This window comes from Canis aureus, chromosome X (genome assembly GCF_053574225.1).
Source record: "Canis aureus isolate CA01 chromosome X, VMU_Caureus_v.1.0, whole genome shotgun sequence".
Classification (NCBI taxonomy): domain Eukaryota; kingdom Metazoa; phylum Chordata; class Mammalia; order Carnivora; family Canidae; genus Canis; species Canis aureus.
Genome location: NC_135649.1, coordinates 13,942,917 through 13,958,216, shown reverse-complemented (window position 1 = coordinate 13,958,216; position 15,300 = coordinate 13,942,917). Strand labels below are relative to the sequence as shown.

At 39.2% G+C, this 15,300-nt stretch overlaps 1 protein-coding gene across 8 annotated transcripts in view; it reads right to left on the bottom strand.

Annotated features, from left to right (window-relative positions):
- ATP11C (ATPase phospholipid transporting 11C (ATP11C blood group)) overlaps positions 1 to 15,300 on the bottom strand; it is a 194,406-nt gene that overhangs the window by 50,455 nt on the left and 128,651 nt on the right. For all 8 annotated transcript variants that reach the window (XR_013374938.1, XR_013374937.1, XM_077889005.1 and 5 more), the window contains 8 exons: positions 14,810 to 15,007; positions 8,757 to 8,918; positions 7,918 to 8,069; positions 6,856 to 6,927; positions 4,997 to 5,070; positions 3,110 to 3,213; positions 2,507 to 2,688; positions 655 to 918 (listed from right to left, as the gene is read on the bottom strand). Coding sequence is in view for 6 of the 8 variants with exons in the window: in XM_077889005.1 (XP_077745131.1) it covers positions 655 to 918; positions 2,507 to 2,688; positions 3,110 to 3,213; positions 4,997 to 5,070; positions 6,856 to 6,927; positions 7,918 to 8,069; positions 8,757 to 8,918; positions 14,810 to 15,007 (1,208 nt within the window). In the remaining 2 variants the exon portion in view is untranslated. The remainder of the gene's footprint in view (positions 1 to 654; positions 919 to 2,506; positions 2,689 to 3,109; positions 3,214 to 4,996; positions 5,071 to 6,855; positions 6,928 to 7,917; positions 8,070 to 8,756; positions 8,919 to 14,809; positions 15,008 to 15,300) is intronic.

Genomic DNA, 15,300 nt, shown 5'->3' with positions numbered 1-15,300 from the left:
GTGTAGGCACATCCTATAGCATTCCAGAAGAAGCAACTGATTTGCTTATGGCCATAGTAAAGTCCAGCAACTGGTTTAGAGCCTTGGTCAATGATCTCTGGGCACTGAATTATTCTGCATCAGTGGCTTTCCTTGAGACCTTTAAGTTCTACAAGTTCTTCCTAAGCAGCTAGTTGAAAGCAGAGTTGAAGTGGCCATGTTATTAACAGGCATTTGGTTCTCTTTGGAGTTCTGGTGCGTGAAAATCTACAGAGGAAATGGCTCCAGGACTTCAAATTACATGGAAAATGCTACAGAGACTGGTTTCATTACATTCAATTTAAGAGACCACAAAAAGGAGCATTTTTTTCTTGACATGGATCAGGTCAGAGGATCAGGGTTAAATACTCAAACCCTAAACATGAAGAAACTGAACTACTTTTCTAAACCTTGAGAAATATAGGATTTTCTTTTAAATTAAAAGGGTGGTGCAAAGTACTAAATAATATTAAATGACCTCATTGGCTAAGTCCTTATGAGTTTTAATAACTCATAAGGATAAAACATCTGCAAACAAAGAATGATAAATCATAGAAAATGGAGCCTTCTGCATAAACAGCTGTGATTTACATTTGTACTCATGCCTAAATATAAGAAACTGATGCACTTTCTTACTTTTTAAGGCTTCTAGTACTTTTAGGAAAATCATGCAGCAACTTCTTACGATATTCTATCAACAATTCATGTAATCGATCTTCTTTCCTTTCACTTTCTTCGATCGTTTTTGTAGTCAGTTCCAAGAGCTCAGTGCTGGTTTGGAAAAGGCGGCACGCATAGCAGGTGGATTTGGCCGTCTCCATCTTGTCCCCAGTAAGCACCCAGACTTTCAGACCTGCTGCATGCAGAGCTTCAATGGTCTCAGCTGCTTGATCCTGTAGCCTGAGAACACAAAGGAAACCTTGTTATCCTTAAAAATTCTGGATAGAGATTCTGCAAGAAGGCTTACAAAAGAGAATATTTTTACAATTCACACAATTACAGAGTCCTGACATGTTATCAGCTGGTTTTCTCATATATCCTCTACTCTTTCTGAGCATGTTCTCTCTGACATAGTTTTACTTACTAAAATGAATTTCGAACAACGTGGTCTGGAAAAATTAATGACATCTCTTTAAATAACTGGTATCCAATGCTAGAATGGAGAGTCATACTCTTAGCTAAAATGTTCATGAACTCACCAAACATTCTTATTCACTGTCACTTTAATGTAATTCATTATATTTTATATCTCACCATACAAATACTTAACATGGTTCAAATTGGAAAGAGCCAAACACATTCTAGTGAGATACCAAGGGAAGTTAGTGAATCTCCATTGCTGAGGAGCTTTAAGACCAGGAAAGCCAACCATCCCAAGAGAGAATTTAAGCATAAATCTGAAATGTAAGGAAAGTAGAATACTTTCTTTGAGTTCCTATCCACCAGAGAATAACAAAGAAATTAGACTAAATGAATCCTATTAAAATTTCAAAAGCTTCCAATGTGGATGTGGATATGTGTGTGTGTGTGTGTGTGTATATATATATCTATAAAAGCTTCCAATGTGCATGTGTACGTGTGTATGTGTACGTATGTATGTGTATATATACATACATACACATATGTATATATGTGTATATACATATACATACGTATATATATGTATATGTGTGTGTATGTGTTTATAACTTTTTGTTAGGTCTCATAATTTGCATTTATAATTTCTTTAAACTCCTAAAATACTAAGAGTCTAAAATGTCTTCTTTCAGGTAGATCAATGCTGGAACCTTACAATCATGTTTTTTGGTTTTTAAATTCATGAAAGAGAGAGAGAGAGAGAGAGAGGCAGAGACACAGGCAGAGGGAGAAGCAGGCTCCATGCAGGGAGCTCGACATGGGACTCGATCCCGGGACTCCAGGATCACGCCCCGGGAGGAAGGCAGGCGTTAAACCGCTGAGCCACCCAAGGATCGATCCCCCCTTACAATCATGTCTAGTGGAGCTCAGCCTGAAGAATTAAAGCAAATTATTTGAAAGTATGTGAAAACATGGTCTAACCTGTTGAACGAGGTTAGACTGAGTTCATGTTGTTTGCTCTGACTTGAATTTCCTTTCTGCTCATTTCTGTCTGTCAAAATCTTACCAATTCTATCAGGTACCAGCTCAAATGATGCCTCTAGCACAAAGCTCTCAATATGTCTATTTCATAAATATCTGCATAAATAAATGGATGGCTTTGTAAACATTCAAAAGATCTTAGAGATGACAGATTCATTCTTCTAAGCTACAAATATTTGACTTAAAAAAATCCCACCTAATGAAAATGTTAAACTTTAAAAAAAAATCATTCCCACAAATAATTCAAAGTCTAATCTATCAACAGATGTGAACAAAAAGATTTCAAAATTTGAGAATCAATTACCAATCTGGACAAATACCACCCTAAATGACAGGTCATTAAAATAATAAGAATATCATTTGTAATTACTTGTCTTCCACTGCAGTGGCTCCAATCAAATTCATGTTTGTCTCAATATCATCAAAAACCTTTTCCATTTTTTCTTCTCTGTCTTGTAAGGCCATTTTTGCCTCTATGAGCTGTCTGTTAATTCTTTCATAATCATCTGGAGCAATTTCTTTGAAGGCTACGCAAAGTGTCCGGTACCCATCCTAGAAGCAAAGTAGGAGATCTCTAGTTATCCAAATAATTGAAAAAAAAATCCCACACTCTCTTTAAATACTCTTGCTTCACTGTACAAAAGAATCTGATACATGTTTAGTTAAAAAAACACTAACAGATTGCAACTAAAAAAGTAACATTCAATTAGGTTCAGAATAACAAAATAATAGCTCTTAGAGAAAAAAAAAAGCAGAACATAAACCAAAGATTCTTGAAAAGTCTTCAAGTCTGCAAATTATGAACAGAAACTTGCTCCAGGATTATGTTTTACATTAAACAAGGAAGACAGTATTACTAAATCCCTCAATATAAAAATAGACCATAAAGTAAGCTAAAATTTATTTAAACATTTAAATAGCAATCCCATAAAATAGCCATCTTCAGCATTTCTAGAGGGATATATAGACTCACCATTGCATTACGTTCCACATGGGCTTTAGTTAACTCAATTTCATGATTTTGCACCCTAGGGAAAACCGCTGAATCTGCTCCTTTACAAAAGAGAAGTATGTCTCCTAAAATAAATAAAAAAACAATTACTCAACTTAGAATTTTAAGACTGGTATTGGGATTTTAACAACAGACAACTTTTTTTTTTTTTTTTTTACAACAGACAACTATTAAAGTGGCCTCTCTCACCCAGCTGCTTAATATCCTGAGTCTGCCTGCAATGCTCACCCAAATGGAATGGGACATCTTGACCTTTACTACTATAGGACAATGATCACTACCCTTTAAGACCAATATGGATACAAGTAATAACTCAGAGTGTACAAGTACCTCTGTTAAAACATACTTCCTTTCAGTGAATCATGGAAGACTGTACTTATGTCAAGTAGTTGCTTCTGAGTTCTCTTTGAAAATATTGTCAAGCATGGCTGAAAGGGCAAACATGGCATCTACAGATGTCAAGGACCAAACTCAAGTACAAATGAGATAAAATCATCTCGAATGAACTACAGAGGTTGCTTTCAAAACAGCAGCTGGGCAGTTTTTCCTGGAAATTTGAAAAAAAGCACTGTAGAATGCTAGTACAAGTATGGCTTTTTATTAGTCTATGCATTCAGCAAAGTAGTCATGATTGAGCATTAAGAAAGACACTTCACATTATAAGGCAAAATGCTGAGTTCAAGAAGTTAAAAAGAAGCACAGCTCTGAGGTCAAGGCCCTTGGCAGACCACTTGCCCAGACATCACACCATTTGCAATAGAATGCATATGTGCATATGTAACTTAAGAACACCAAATATTTCAAAGATTAAGTGGTTTTCTTTTCTAATTTTCTCTCACACATCCATAATGTGTTTAAAAGTCACAAAACAAAACAAAAAGTCACAAAACAAATCTGGCATTCACATAATGAAATCAATGTAATGACCTAGCAATCACACCAAAAGTATGAATCAAATGGGGGATGTTCCCTCAACGGGCTGTCTATATCTTCTCATTCTCACACTAAGGAGTTTGGGATCGATTTGACACTAAAAAGTAAATTATCAGGATATAAAATCAAGGAAATTTTGAATAACCACCTGGAGACAACCACAGTCTCTATTTGACACACACACACACACACACACACACACACACACACACACACAGAGGCATCTGGGAGCCCACGAATAAGGCAGGAGTGCTCCCCCATGGCTCTTACTCAATCTGACCAGAAGAGAGCCACCATGGCTCCTCCAAAGGACATGGGGGAACCCTAGGATGGTGGTACTGGTTCCAATGCAAAGGGCATGCTTCTTCACTCTATCAAAGAGCCTAGCATGCTGGAATAAAGCCAAAATACCCTTTCCCAGCAGTCTGGCCCTCAGTCATCCCTAGCTTGCCCGTTCCCTGGAAGTGTTAAGCAGTGGGGAATGGGGTAGGTAGGCAGGAAGATCCAGCAACTCTCTACACTCATGAATCTCACTGCTAGTTCAGTTAATCTCAAACCATCCAAATGTCCTGGGCTGCTGCATGTAGACATTATTGGTGATTGGTCAGGACCACAACTATAAAAAAGTCCCATTTTCAATTTCTGTTTGACACTCAGGACTGAAGAACACAGCTCAGTTTCCAAGAAAAAGCATAGACTGTCACATGAGGGGTTCTGCCCCTGACAATTGGGCAAACTGAACATATGTGCTTATATAAATACATCAAGGCATACACAGAAGTTACTGCCCTGCAGGACTTTGGGCAGTCATCTATTACTACACGAAAAGTTTTCCTTACTTAAAATAACTCATCAACATACAAATCTACAAGTGGAAAGAGAAAAAAACGTCAAGTTTTTAAAACGTATGTATACCTGCTTGAGTCTTCACAATTACACTCATACGACGACGGACAGAATCGAAGTTTAAGGTGTGAAGAAGTTCATACCTTTATGAGGAGAAAAATGAGAAAAAGAAAATACCTAGACCACGCTGGGAAAAACAAACCATAGAAACATCCTGAATAGAGTTCTCTCCTTTTGGTAACGGCTGCTGGCCGTGTGCACAACTGGAACATTCCATTGTGTCTCTTTGGTTAAGGGAGATCTACATCCTCCCATTAGATTACTGAAAATGGTTAAGGAGAGAGTGAGTACATAGGAATGGCAGACAAAGAGCTGCCCAGCCAGGCCATTTTGGAGGAGTCTAGAAATAGTGCCCTTCTGCCAATTATTTTAAACATTAATGGGGTGCTTATTAGGTGTCAACCACAACACTACGTACTGGAAAACAGACATGAATCTGCCCTAGTACCTTCCCTCCAAAGGCTCATCGTGTGATAAGGGAAGCAGAGGGTAATGAGATGACTGTCTCTCAATCTGCCATACACTATCATAAGGGAACTCACAGGGAAGATGTGAAAGCACAGAAGGAAGATATCTGAAGGAAGGCTTCCTGGAAGAGGCAGTGCCTGGGCTGTATTCGGCAGGAGTGACATGATGAAGAAGGGGTGTCATGGCATTCTGAGTAGAGAAAAGGGCATGTGCAAAGTAGTTCACTAAAGCTTGAAACTTAGTTGATAGGGGCACAGCCAGAGGGGTAAGCACAGGCTGGGAGCTGAGAACATTGTGAGCCATTGCAGAGATTTGGAATTTTATCCTAAGAGCAACGGAACTCCATTGACAGTGGAATGGTATGATCAGATTTGTGCTGAGCTAGTAAATCAGATGAAAGAATGCAGAAGGATAAAAATTAGAGTTGATTATTACAAAAGTGTGGGGAAATACATTTTGACAATAAACAACTTGGATGCAAGTATTTGACCTAAAAATATTTACCATGAAACCTATTTTTGATGGGAGTGAGGTCACTGGTTCTGGGATGTGTATATGAGTAAATAAGAGATCTACATGTAGCCTATCATTTGGTGTTGACCAGATGGGGGCATTATTGTGAACTGGCTAGAATCTGGACTCTAATAATGATTCTGGGCTTCTGGGAGTCAGGCCAAAGGGCCTTCCGCCTGGCTTCTAAGCATCACTTCCCAAAGGGGCACATTCCCCAAACACATCTATACCTACCACAGGTTTCTGAGGTGGGTCTCATGAGATGCTAGGGGTCAGAATGGAAGTCAGATAAGGTAATTACATTTCAAGTTCAGATGAAGGAATTCAATTAATCACAGAGCCTAATTAAAACCTGCTATTAAGCCCAACGTGGTTTTGTTCGTTGGGATCTCTGTAGGAAAAACACCAAAACACTGGTGCATCAGGGGACATGCCCTGGGGCTCACACTTGAGCACCAAGAACAAGACGAAGTTTCTGCCCCAAAGCCACCATGATTGGCCGAGCTTGCAATCCCAGAGTGACTGGCTGCGTTCTAGGCGGCAGAAGGTCTCATGCGTGTTTATGGATTTTTCTAGCAGCATTGTGTTGGGAGACCTAAAATTGGCATCTAAGTTTCAGAAAGAAAGTCCAGGCAGACCCTCATTCAGGCTACTGGCCCCGTATGTGAACCAAATAGGAATAACTTCCACCTCAAGTCCCAGTTTGTATTATTCTATGAAAAATATCTTCTACTCCAACTATATTTACGTAAAACTCCAACTGGGAAACAGCAGAGTCTTAGGCATTTATAGATGTAATAAGTTTCCTTTGCTGCCCTTCCTAAATCCATCCAAGGTTGATGGTAGGGTTAAGACGTGATAAACATCAAACACACAGTGCTACTTACTCTTCTATTTCCTTTCTTTGGTTCTCTATTCTCATGTGGCCATTCCGAATTCCTACAAATGTGAACCCATACCTGTCCAAAACAACAAAAAGACCTTTGTGTATCTCTTAAGAACAATTAATTTTCCCTTGCCCTGGGGTTCTGCATACTTGGTTTACTGTTTTTTCTCTCTTATGTGGAATAAAATCTCAGTCTATAACTAGACTTGCCTTTAATGGCTAAGAGGGTAGCAAAGAGGAAGTGGAAGCCTAGTCACGACTTGTGATCAAGAGGCAATTTGTAATTCCAATTCTGTAGCAAACATATTGGGTGACCTTTTAACCACTTAATCATCTCAGGCCTCAAGGGTAGAACAGGACTGTCAGTAACAAAATGACGTCAAAATTGCTGAGAGCACTTCAGAAATAACATGTGTTGTGCAAAAAGTGGCCACGGTTATATAATTTGCAAAATCCGATATGAACATTTGGACTTCTGGTTGGCATGCATAAATAGTCATGCAAGTTACATCTATGCATTGCCGTTTCCTTTTTGGTCTTAATTGGTTAGGTTTGGGGAATTTTTCACAAACTTTCAGATAAAGCAGTTCGGCCTTTTATTAAAGAATATTTATAAGATAAGGTTATTGAAGCAAACAGAGAAAAAGCAACCCTGGTTCTCCAGTGTTTTCACTTTCTCAGAAGTAAAAGTGCATATTTTTTTTAACTCTTCAAAAATGCTAATGTATTTCTCTATAATGTATCTCGGGGTTGATAAAACAGCCTTATTGAGGTATGACTGACATGCCAAGAACTAAACATATTTCATGTGTGCAATTTGAGAAGCCTGGACACATGCAAACAGCCATGAGGTCACTGCCACAAGCAAGGGAAGAGACATATCCCACACCTCTCAAAGCTTCTCTGTGTCCCACTGGTGTTCTGTTTGCGGTACAGAACTTGCTTACCATAAGATCTACCCTCTTAACAAATTTCGAAGGGCAAAAAAGTGTGTTGTTAACTACCGCTACAACGCTGTACAGATCTCTTCAATTTATTCACATAGCATAACAGAAATGCTTACTTTTTAGCTCCTTTCACCAAAGCAATTTCATCTGGTGAAGAGGACATGTAAGTTAATTTGGCTGATTCTGTAGGTCCATCAACAGCATCATTTGTTTTAATTTCTACAGTATGACATAAACACAAGGCACGCAGAAAGAGCTCTTCTCGGTTCTGTTGAACAGTAACAGAAAAATGACTCAATTATTTTCCCTTTGATCACTTGGTAGTCAGCGAACAGAGAAAAGGTATTAATGTGAGAAAATGTTATAACCTCCAGCAAGCTGAGTAGCAGAAAGTTCTAAATCCCTAGTACTCAAATGAGCTATATATCCTCCCTTGTACCTACCGGCAACCCTGGTTCTCAGCTAACATACCCTAGGGGCTGTGTTAACTCATTCAGGCTACTGTAGTGCCACCTAATACTAAATCAGTGAATTCTTTATGGTCTAAAAGAGTTCATTCAGGATCTAATTCAGAATCTGGCAATGGCTCAGGTGCAGGGAGACTTGGGTTCATTTAACGTTCAGACACTCCTGGGATTCGAGTGATCTGAAAAGACTTCGTTCTTGGAGCAGCACATTATTTTCAAAGACAAAGCATAAAGAATTATGATCATACGGACAGGCCAGTGAAATTTTTACCCAAAAGCCATTTCTCCCAATCTTCCCTATCTATACATTCTACTTATTTGCAATTTCCAGAGGTGTTAGTGAAACCAGAAAGTAGAAGTCAAAAGAATGAGTAGTCATTCTCAAGTCTATGTCATGCATTTGGATTCTTCATTTCTACTACATGAAGTTAACACATGCACACATAGATTGATTTTTCAAAGTAAAATGGTAATTCAGAAAATGCCACCTTATCTGCTTTGTCAAAATATGTTAAGGGTCCATCAGTTTCAGAGAGTCCATCAGCCTCCTGAGCTACTCCTTTATACTTGTGCCCATCTATGCAGCACTCAATGAATTCCATGCTATTTTCCGTGAGTGTTCCGGTCTTGTCCGTAAATATATAATCCACCTAAAAACAAGGACACAAACATAGGCAGATTTATCTCCTTCAGTGAGATTCATTTTTCATTCAGCTGTAAGGCAGGGCTCTTTTCTTACCCACAGCAAAGCACTCTTTCTCAGACTTCTCATCACATGTCAGGTAATTATAAGAGCAATCTTATGAAAGGAGTGGGAAATGAACAAGTATTTTATTTTTATTTTTTATTTTTTAATTTTTATTTATTTATTTATGATAGTCACAGAGAGAGAGAGAGAGAGAGAGAGAGAGAGAGAGAGAGGCAGAGACACAGGCAGAGGGAGAAGCAGGCTCCATGCAGGGAACCCGACGTGGGACCCGATCCCGGGTCTCCAGGATGGCGCCCTGGGCCAAAGGCAGGCGCCAAACTGCTGCGCCACCCAGGGATCCCTTTTTTTAATTTTTAAAAAAGATTTTAATTTTAGGTAAACTCCACACCACATGTATGGTTCAGACTTGGCCCCAAACTCGAGAGTTGCATGCTCTGCCGACTGAGCCAGCCAGGTTCCCCTAGTTTTTTAAAAAGGCACTGAAATAGTAATAACACACGTCCAAGGTAGACACATTCAAATACAGAAGATTAAGAGAAAAGAAAAATGTGGCTATTTTATCAAACTAAGAAACTTTCAATTTATTACTTACCTGTTTTGACGTAGAGGTTCTAAAATAAACCTTAATTTTCCAAGTGGGAAATAAGAATATACCGACTACTTATTACATATATACACACAATATTTTGGTTTTTTTTGCAGGGAAGAACATTTGATTTTCCATAATTGATTTTATTCTAAATTTTTATTTATTTATTCATAAGAGACACAGAAAGAGAGAGAGAGGGAGGCAGAGACACAGGCAGAGGGAGAAGCAGGCTCCATGCAGGGAGCCCAACGTGGGACTCGATCCCAGGTCCCCAGGATCACGCCCTGGGCTGAAGGCGGCGCTAAACCGCTGAGCCACCCGGGCTGCCCACACACACAATATTTGACAGGAATTTAAATTAACTGGGATATAACAAAACTTTTCCTTGAAAAGTAAAATTTCCTATGAATACACTGGATTGAAGTAAAATGTACTGTTATATAATGCAGACAGAACCCCAGAATACAAAAATAATAATCAGGGAAAATAATGTTATCAGTTACTTAATTAGGAGGCAGATTAAGTCTATAATGTTCAAAAACATAATTGAAGTTTCTTTCCATATACTATGTATATTCTTAGATACTCCTGAAAAAAGTTCCCAAGTTAAAAAACACCCAGAGTTTATAACAACAGGTTAAAGTATAATATAAGCAAAAGAGTATAATATGAGCATACTTTCATAAATAATGGAAAAAATAACCTATGAAATAAATTCTCCATGCAAAATAAACCATTTTGAGCATTTCCATTTTATCTCAGTTTTTATCTCTTCTATTTATAACATCTGGCTTTTGGAAACCCACAATTTTATCTTCCTTTTTGGCAATTTATGCTTAAATAGTTAAAATTATGGGCTGACAGGAACAAGCATAAGCACAAGATTAAGGTTTTCATTATGTAAGGGAGAAAGAGATGAACTCCAGCAGTACTTGCTTTCTAATTATTTTTCAAAGCTTTTCACGGTAGCAGCACTGGCACAAATATAGCATTTCAATCTTCCTTTTTTTGCTCTGTTAGCCAGCCAAGTTTGAATTCTCTCTTTAAATTAATCCAAGTGGTATTATTCCTGTATCATCTAGATTTTTCCAGTTAAAATAAAACTCTGTGGGGCTGTTTTCCTGATCAAAATTATTTACCTTCATTCTCCCCTGAAGGTGGTCCTGGATTACTACACCTCCTACACTTGGAGGAGCATTTCCCTATCTAGAAATCTTTTATAAATGTCAAAGGTGGTGGTTTAAAAATATATACAGTGCAACTGTTTCCCTATATATAACATTTTGTGCAGTATGGATCTGCATACAATAAATTTTACAGGTACAGGCCACCAAACTATACCCTAGCACAGTAATTATCAAATCATAGCGTGCATCACACTCACTTGGAGCACTTGCTAAAAACTCCAATCTCTGGCCTCTATTCCCCAGTTTCTGATTCAGCAGCTCTGGGGCGGGGCTAGGTAATGTGCATTTCTAATAAGTGCCCTATATTTGACAGAAGGAGGAAGGAGAAGGTCAGCTGTTACTAAAGAGTATTCTTATATTTGAAGGAGGAGGGCTAAAGAGTGAGAGGCTGCTGCTTGCCTAACTCTCAACAGGCTAGTGGGTTTTGAGCCTACTGGAAAGACTCTTTCTCTATTAGCAAACTCAAACCCATCATTTCATGGATGCAAAGCCTAAAGTGAGACAGCTATTCTAGGGTAAAAAGAGCCCTGAACTAAAGGTTCATGAATGCATGGAAATGCCTATTTTGTAGGTCAAAATTTTTCATATCGTTCAACCTAATAGAACATGTGGGTTGGTGTCTTGGCTTCACCACCTACTAACTCTGTTACCTTGAAAAATTCTCATCTCTGTAAACTTTAAATATTAACCTTAATTGACCAGGCCTGCTGCACAAGGCTGTAAAGTCTGGAAAATAAAGCACAATAATAAATGTTTATAAACAATAAGGTATCATATAGACGCGGACTGTCATTGCTGTTGATATGACCAAAATCACACAGTAGTGGACTCTTTCCATCATTTCACATGCCCTACTTTTCTGATCAATTATGATCACATTGCCATAGTTAGGCACAACATGTGCGTTCCTTAACTGAATGGTGATCAACTTGAGGGTTTCTTATTTATTCTCATTTACTCTGTAGTAATAATCTCATTCTTAATAACATATTCTTCATATACAGGTTAAGTTCAATACATAACAGCTGGACTGAATTCCTAGAATCAGAGTGTATACCCAGACACACCATTAGGCATAGCTGAAAGAATTGAAGGGGATACAAGCAGGAGGCTACCCCAAAATAGCCTCAAGATGAGCTGAAAACATTTAGTTGCCTAAAAGACTGATGCTTGATCATCAAGGACTCCATTCTTTTCCAACTGAACTGAGCAGTCTACTTCTTTTTTTTTAAGATAGACTGATTGAGAGACAGACAGACAGACAGACAGAACGAATGGGAGGGGCAGAGGGAGAGGGAGAATCTCAAGCAGACTTCATGCTAGGCACAGAGCCCAACATGGGTCTCGATCTCACAACCTGAGCCAAAACCAAGAGTCAGTTGCTCAACTGACTGCTCAGGCACTCCCACTTCTTTTTTGTTTCTCAAGTCAAACACTGTCCTTACAAAGCTTTATGTTTTTTAAATATCAGCATGGGTCATTTTTTTTGTAAGTACGTTCCACGCCCAGCACGGAGCCCACATGGGGCCCAAACCCATGACCTTGAGATGAAGACCTGAGCCAAGACCAAGGGTCGGATGCTCAAAACTGACTGAGACATCCAGGCACCACTCAGTGTGGGTCATTTTACAAGACATTAAGCAAGTATCTGCAATGGTATTGATGGGAACTAACTGACACTACTTTTTGTAACATAAAAAGTCCTACGGATCTGAAATTATGACTCATCAAGGAGGAAAACTGGTTACACTTAATTTTGTGTGTACTGGTCCATTGAATGCTAAACGGCCTAGGAAACTATTTGAAGACTTCTTTGCATTTTCATTCAGGTAGTTTCCTCACATATAAGCTGATAATGAAGGCAAGTTGTTTTTATACCATATAAACTAAAGTGGTGGTCTGGCTATTAAGTAAGCGATTTGACTAAATGACAATCACACCCAGCAAGGCAGGTTTTGGTAAGGGAAAGAAGTGGTGGCTGAAATGAAAACTGTAGTTTCTTTTCACTGATCAAATTTACCAGATCATTACCCAAGACACTACTTTACTTTGTGCAGTGTGAATACAGCCTGGATGATAGAAACAAGATTACATTCCTATAGGTGACATGGAATTTGCCGAGGTGGGGACCTGAAAGACAAAAGCATCTCATTTAGTGGCACCTGGCCCGGATATCCCGCCTGTCTCTACTGAGCATTAGGAGCCACATGCAGAATGACGGCCATTCTATCTGCAGTGTCCTGGGGCTATTGCCACGTTCATCCCTTGGTAGGTGAATCCAAGAGCCAAGCATTGGATCTAAGAATAGGCAAGATTTCCTCAACTAAATCACCTGGGAAAGTTCACCAGAGGGGGCTTGTAACTCAGTTTTTGTTTTCATGCAACAATGTCGCAGATGGCTATTTTTATTGGGACTCAAGTCCTTCTATTCAGACAGTTCTGTTCCTGGATAAAAACCTCTGGTTTCAAAAGGGTAAGTAAGGTGAGCTGCGGCAGCTGAAGTCACCTTCAAAAGAATCTTCTGGGAACAATATCTAAGGGAAAAAGCATTTGTTCATTCATGTCTTATTCTATCCTCAGTGACTCAGTATCTCTGTGGGATGCAGATTCCACAGTCTGGGATGCTGGAGTCCTGCAGTCAGGTCTCCACAAAATGATATCTGGAGTGTCCTTTCACCCTTGTAACTGTACTTGTTAAGATGGTGCCTGGGTCCAGGCAAGACTGGGTAAAGAACAGAAGGAGTGAGGGCAGTGGGGCAGGGGGCTACATTCAGGAAGACAGTTGTGAGGCGTAGATGCAACTCGGCACCATTTCAGACAAGTGTGAGGCCCTGGTCCAGCCGCACAGTTCCATTCACTGCATTTGCATCTCCCAGTCATAGAAATGACATTTCCACAGCCTTGACATTCTAAATACCATGAGAATTAAAGGAGAGCCAAGAAATTCCCTCAGCTTGTGAAGATCATTACACGACACACAGTAAATTCAGACAAAGGGAGAAACTTTCTCAATACCGGTAAGTCATCATGTGAAGAATTACAGCAAGACTGCACTGCACTGCAAAACAAACGCACCTGGGTTAGAAATGAGGCCACAGCCGGGCTGCACTGGTATTATGAAGCAAAAAAGCATTTTCAGGAGTACATGCCCTCACACTGTGCCTTCGTTTAGATTCCTGCCCTCGAATAAACAACCCTGCTTTTACTAGGAACGTCTCCTGTCTGATCAGAAATGTACCAAGAAAATGTCAATAGGACAACTCTGGTCAAATTTGTTTATGGAACAAAATGCACTTATAAAATAGTTTTATTTATTACCCCATCATCTAGCACCAAATGGTAACAGATGGTGATGGAGACTAATAACTATATGTATGTGTTCCAAAGCAATAACCTATAATCTGGGCAGCCTGGGTGGCTCAGTGGTTTAGCGCCACCTTCGTTCGGCCCAGGGCCTGATCCTGGAGGCCTGGGATCGAGTCCCATGGTGGGCTCCCTGCATGGAGTCTGCTTCTCCCTCTGCCTGTGTCTCTGCCTCTCTCTCTCTCTCTCTCTCTCTCTGTGTTTCATGAATAAGTGAATAAAAGCTTTAAAAAAAAAAAACAACTATAATCTAACTACATCGCCAGGTGAGTTTTAAAGAAAATTTCTGTAACATTTAATTGAATATATATCGGGATACTCCTCAAAAATGTCAGCAAAATAATTAATGTTTCAGCTATGAGAACATTGCTTGTCTTCATTACACGCCTGCATAAAGGAATATTTGAATCACATTTTTTTTTTAGATTTTTTCCATTTCTTTGACAGAGTGAGCAAGAGCATAAGCTGGGGGAGAGGCAGAGGCAGAGGGAGAAGCAAGCTTCACGCTGAGCAGGGAGCCCGACGTGTGGCTCAATCCCAGGACCCAAGCCAAAGGCTAGCACTTAACTGACTGACCCACCCAGGCACCCCTGAATCCCATTTCCAAATGTGAAATTTTCACATAAATTGGTAATCCAGAGTACAAGAAGAGATACTTTCATTATATTAACTTAAGTAAAAATGCATTCTAACCTGACCAAGTTCTTCATTAAGGTCTGATGTGTTAACCAGGGCTCCTTCACGAATTTCTTCATCATAAAAGTCCTTATCCCATGAAATGAAGAAGGAGCCCAAGAATTTCTGCATTTCTACTGTGACATACATGGATACAGGAATAATAAAGTTGAACAGAACCATAAACGACAGGAAGTCAGTGAACATTTTCAAAACCTGAAACAAAAGAAATAGTTCATGCTGATTAGATGCACAGTTCTATCAAACAAGAACAAAATAAAGAATTAACTTTTTTAATTTCAATGCCAAAAGCACTGCTGTTGCTACAAAGAAAACTTCCTAATGATATTATACCGTTGGCCAAAATTCTTATCACAGTACATGAAAAGAACATTTAAAAATACCCTCAATTTTATCATTATTCTTCAGTAAAGTACCTTCTGACTTAACACGTTTTCACTTCCTTAAATTCTCTGCCCTCTCCCAATATGAATGTAGGATCAAAGTTT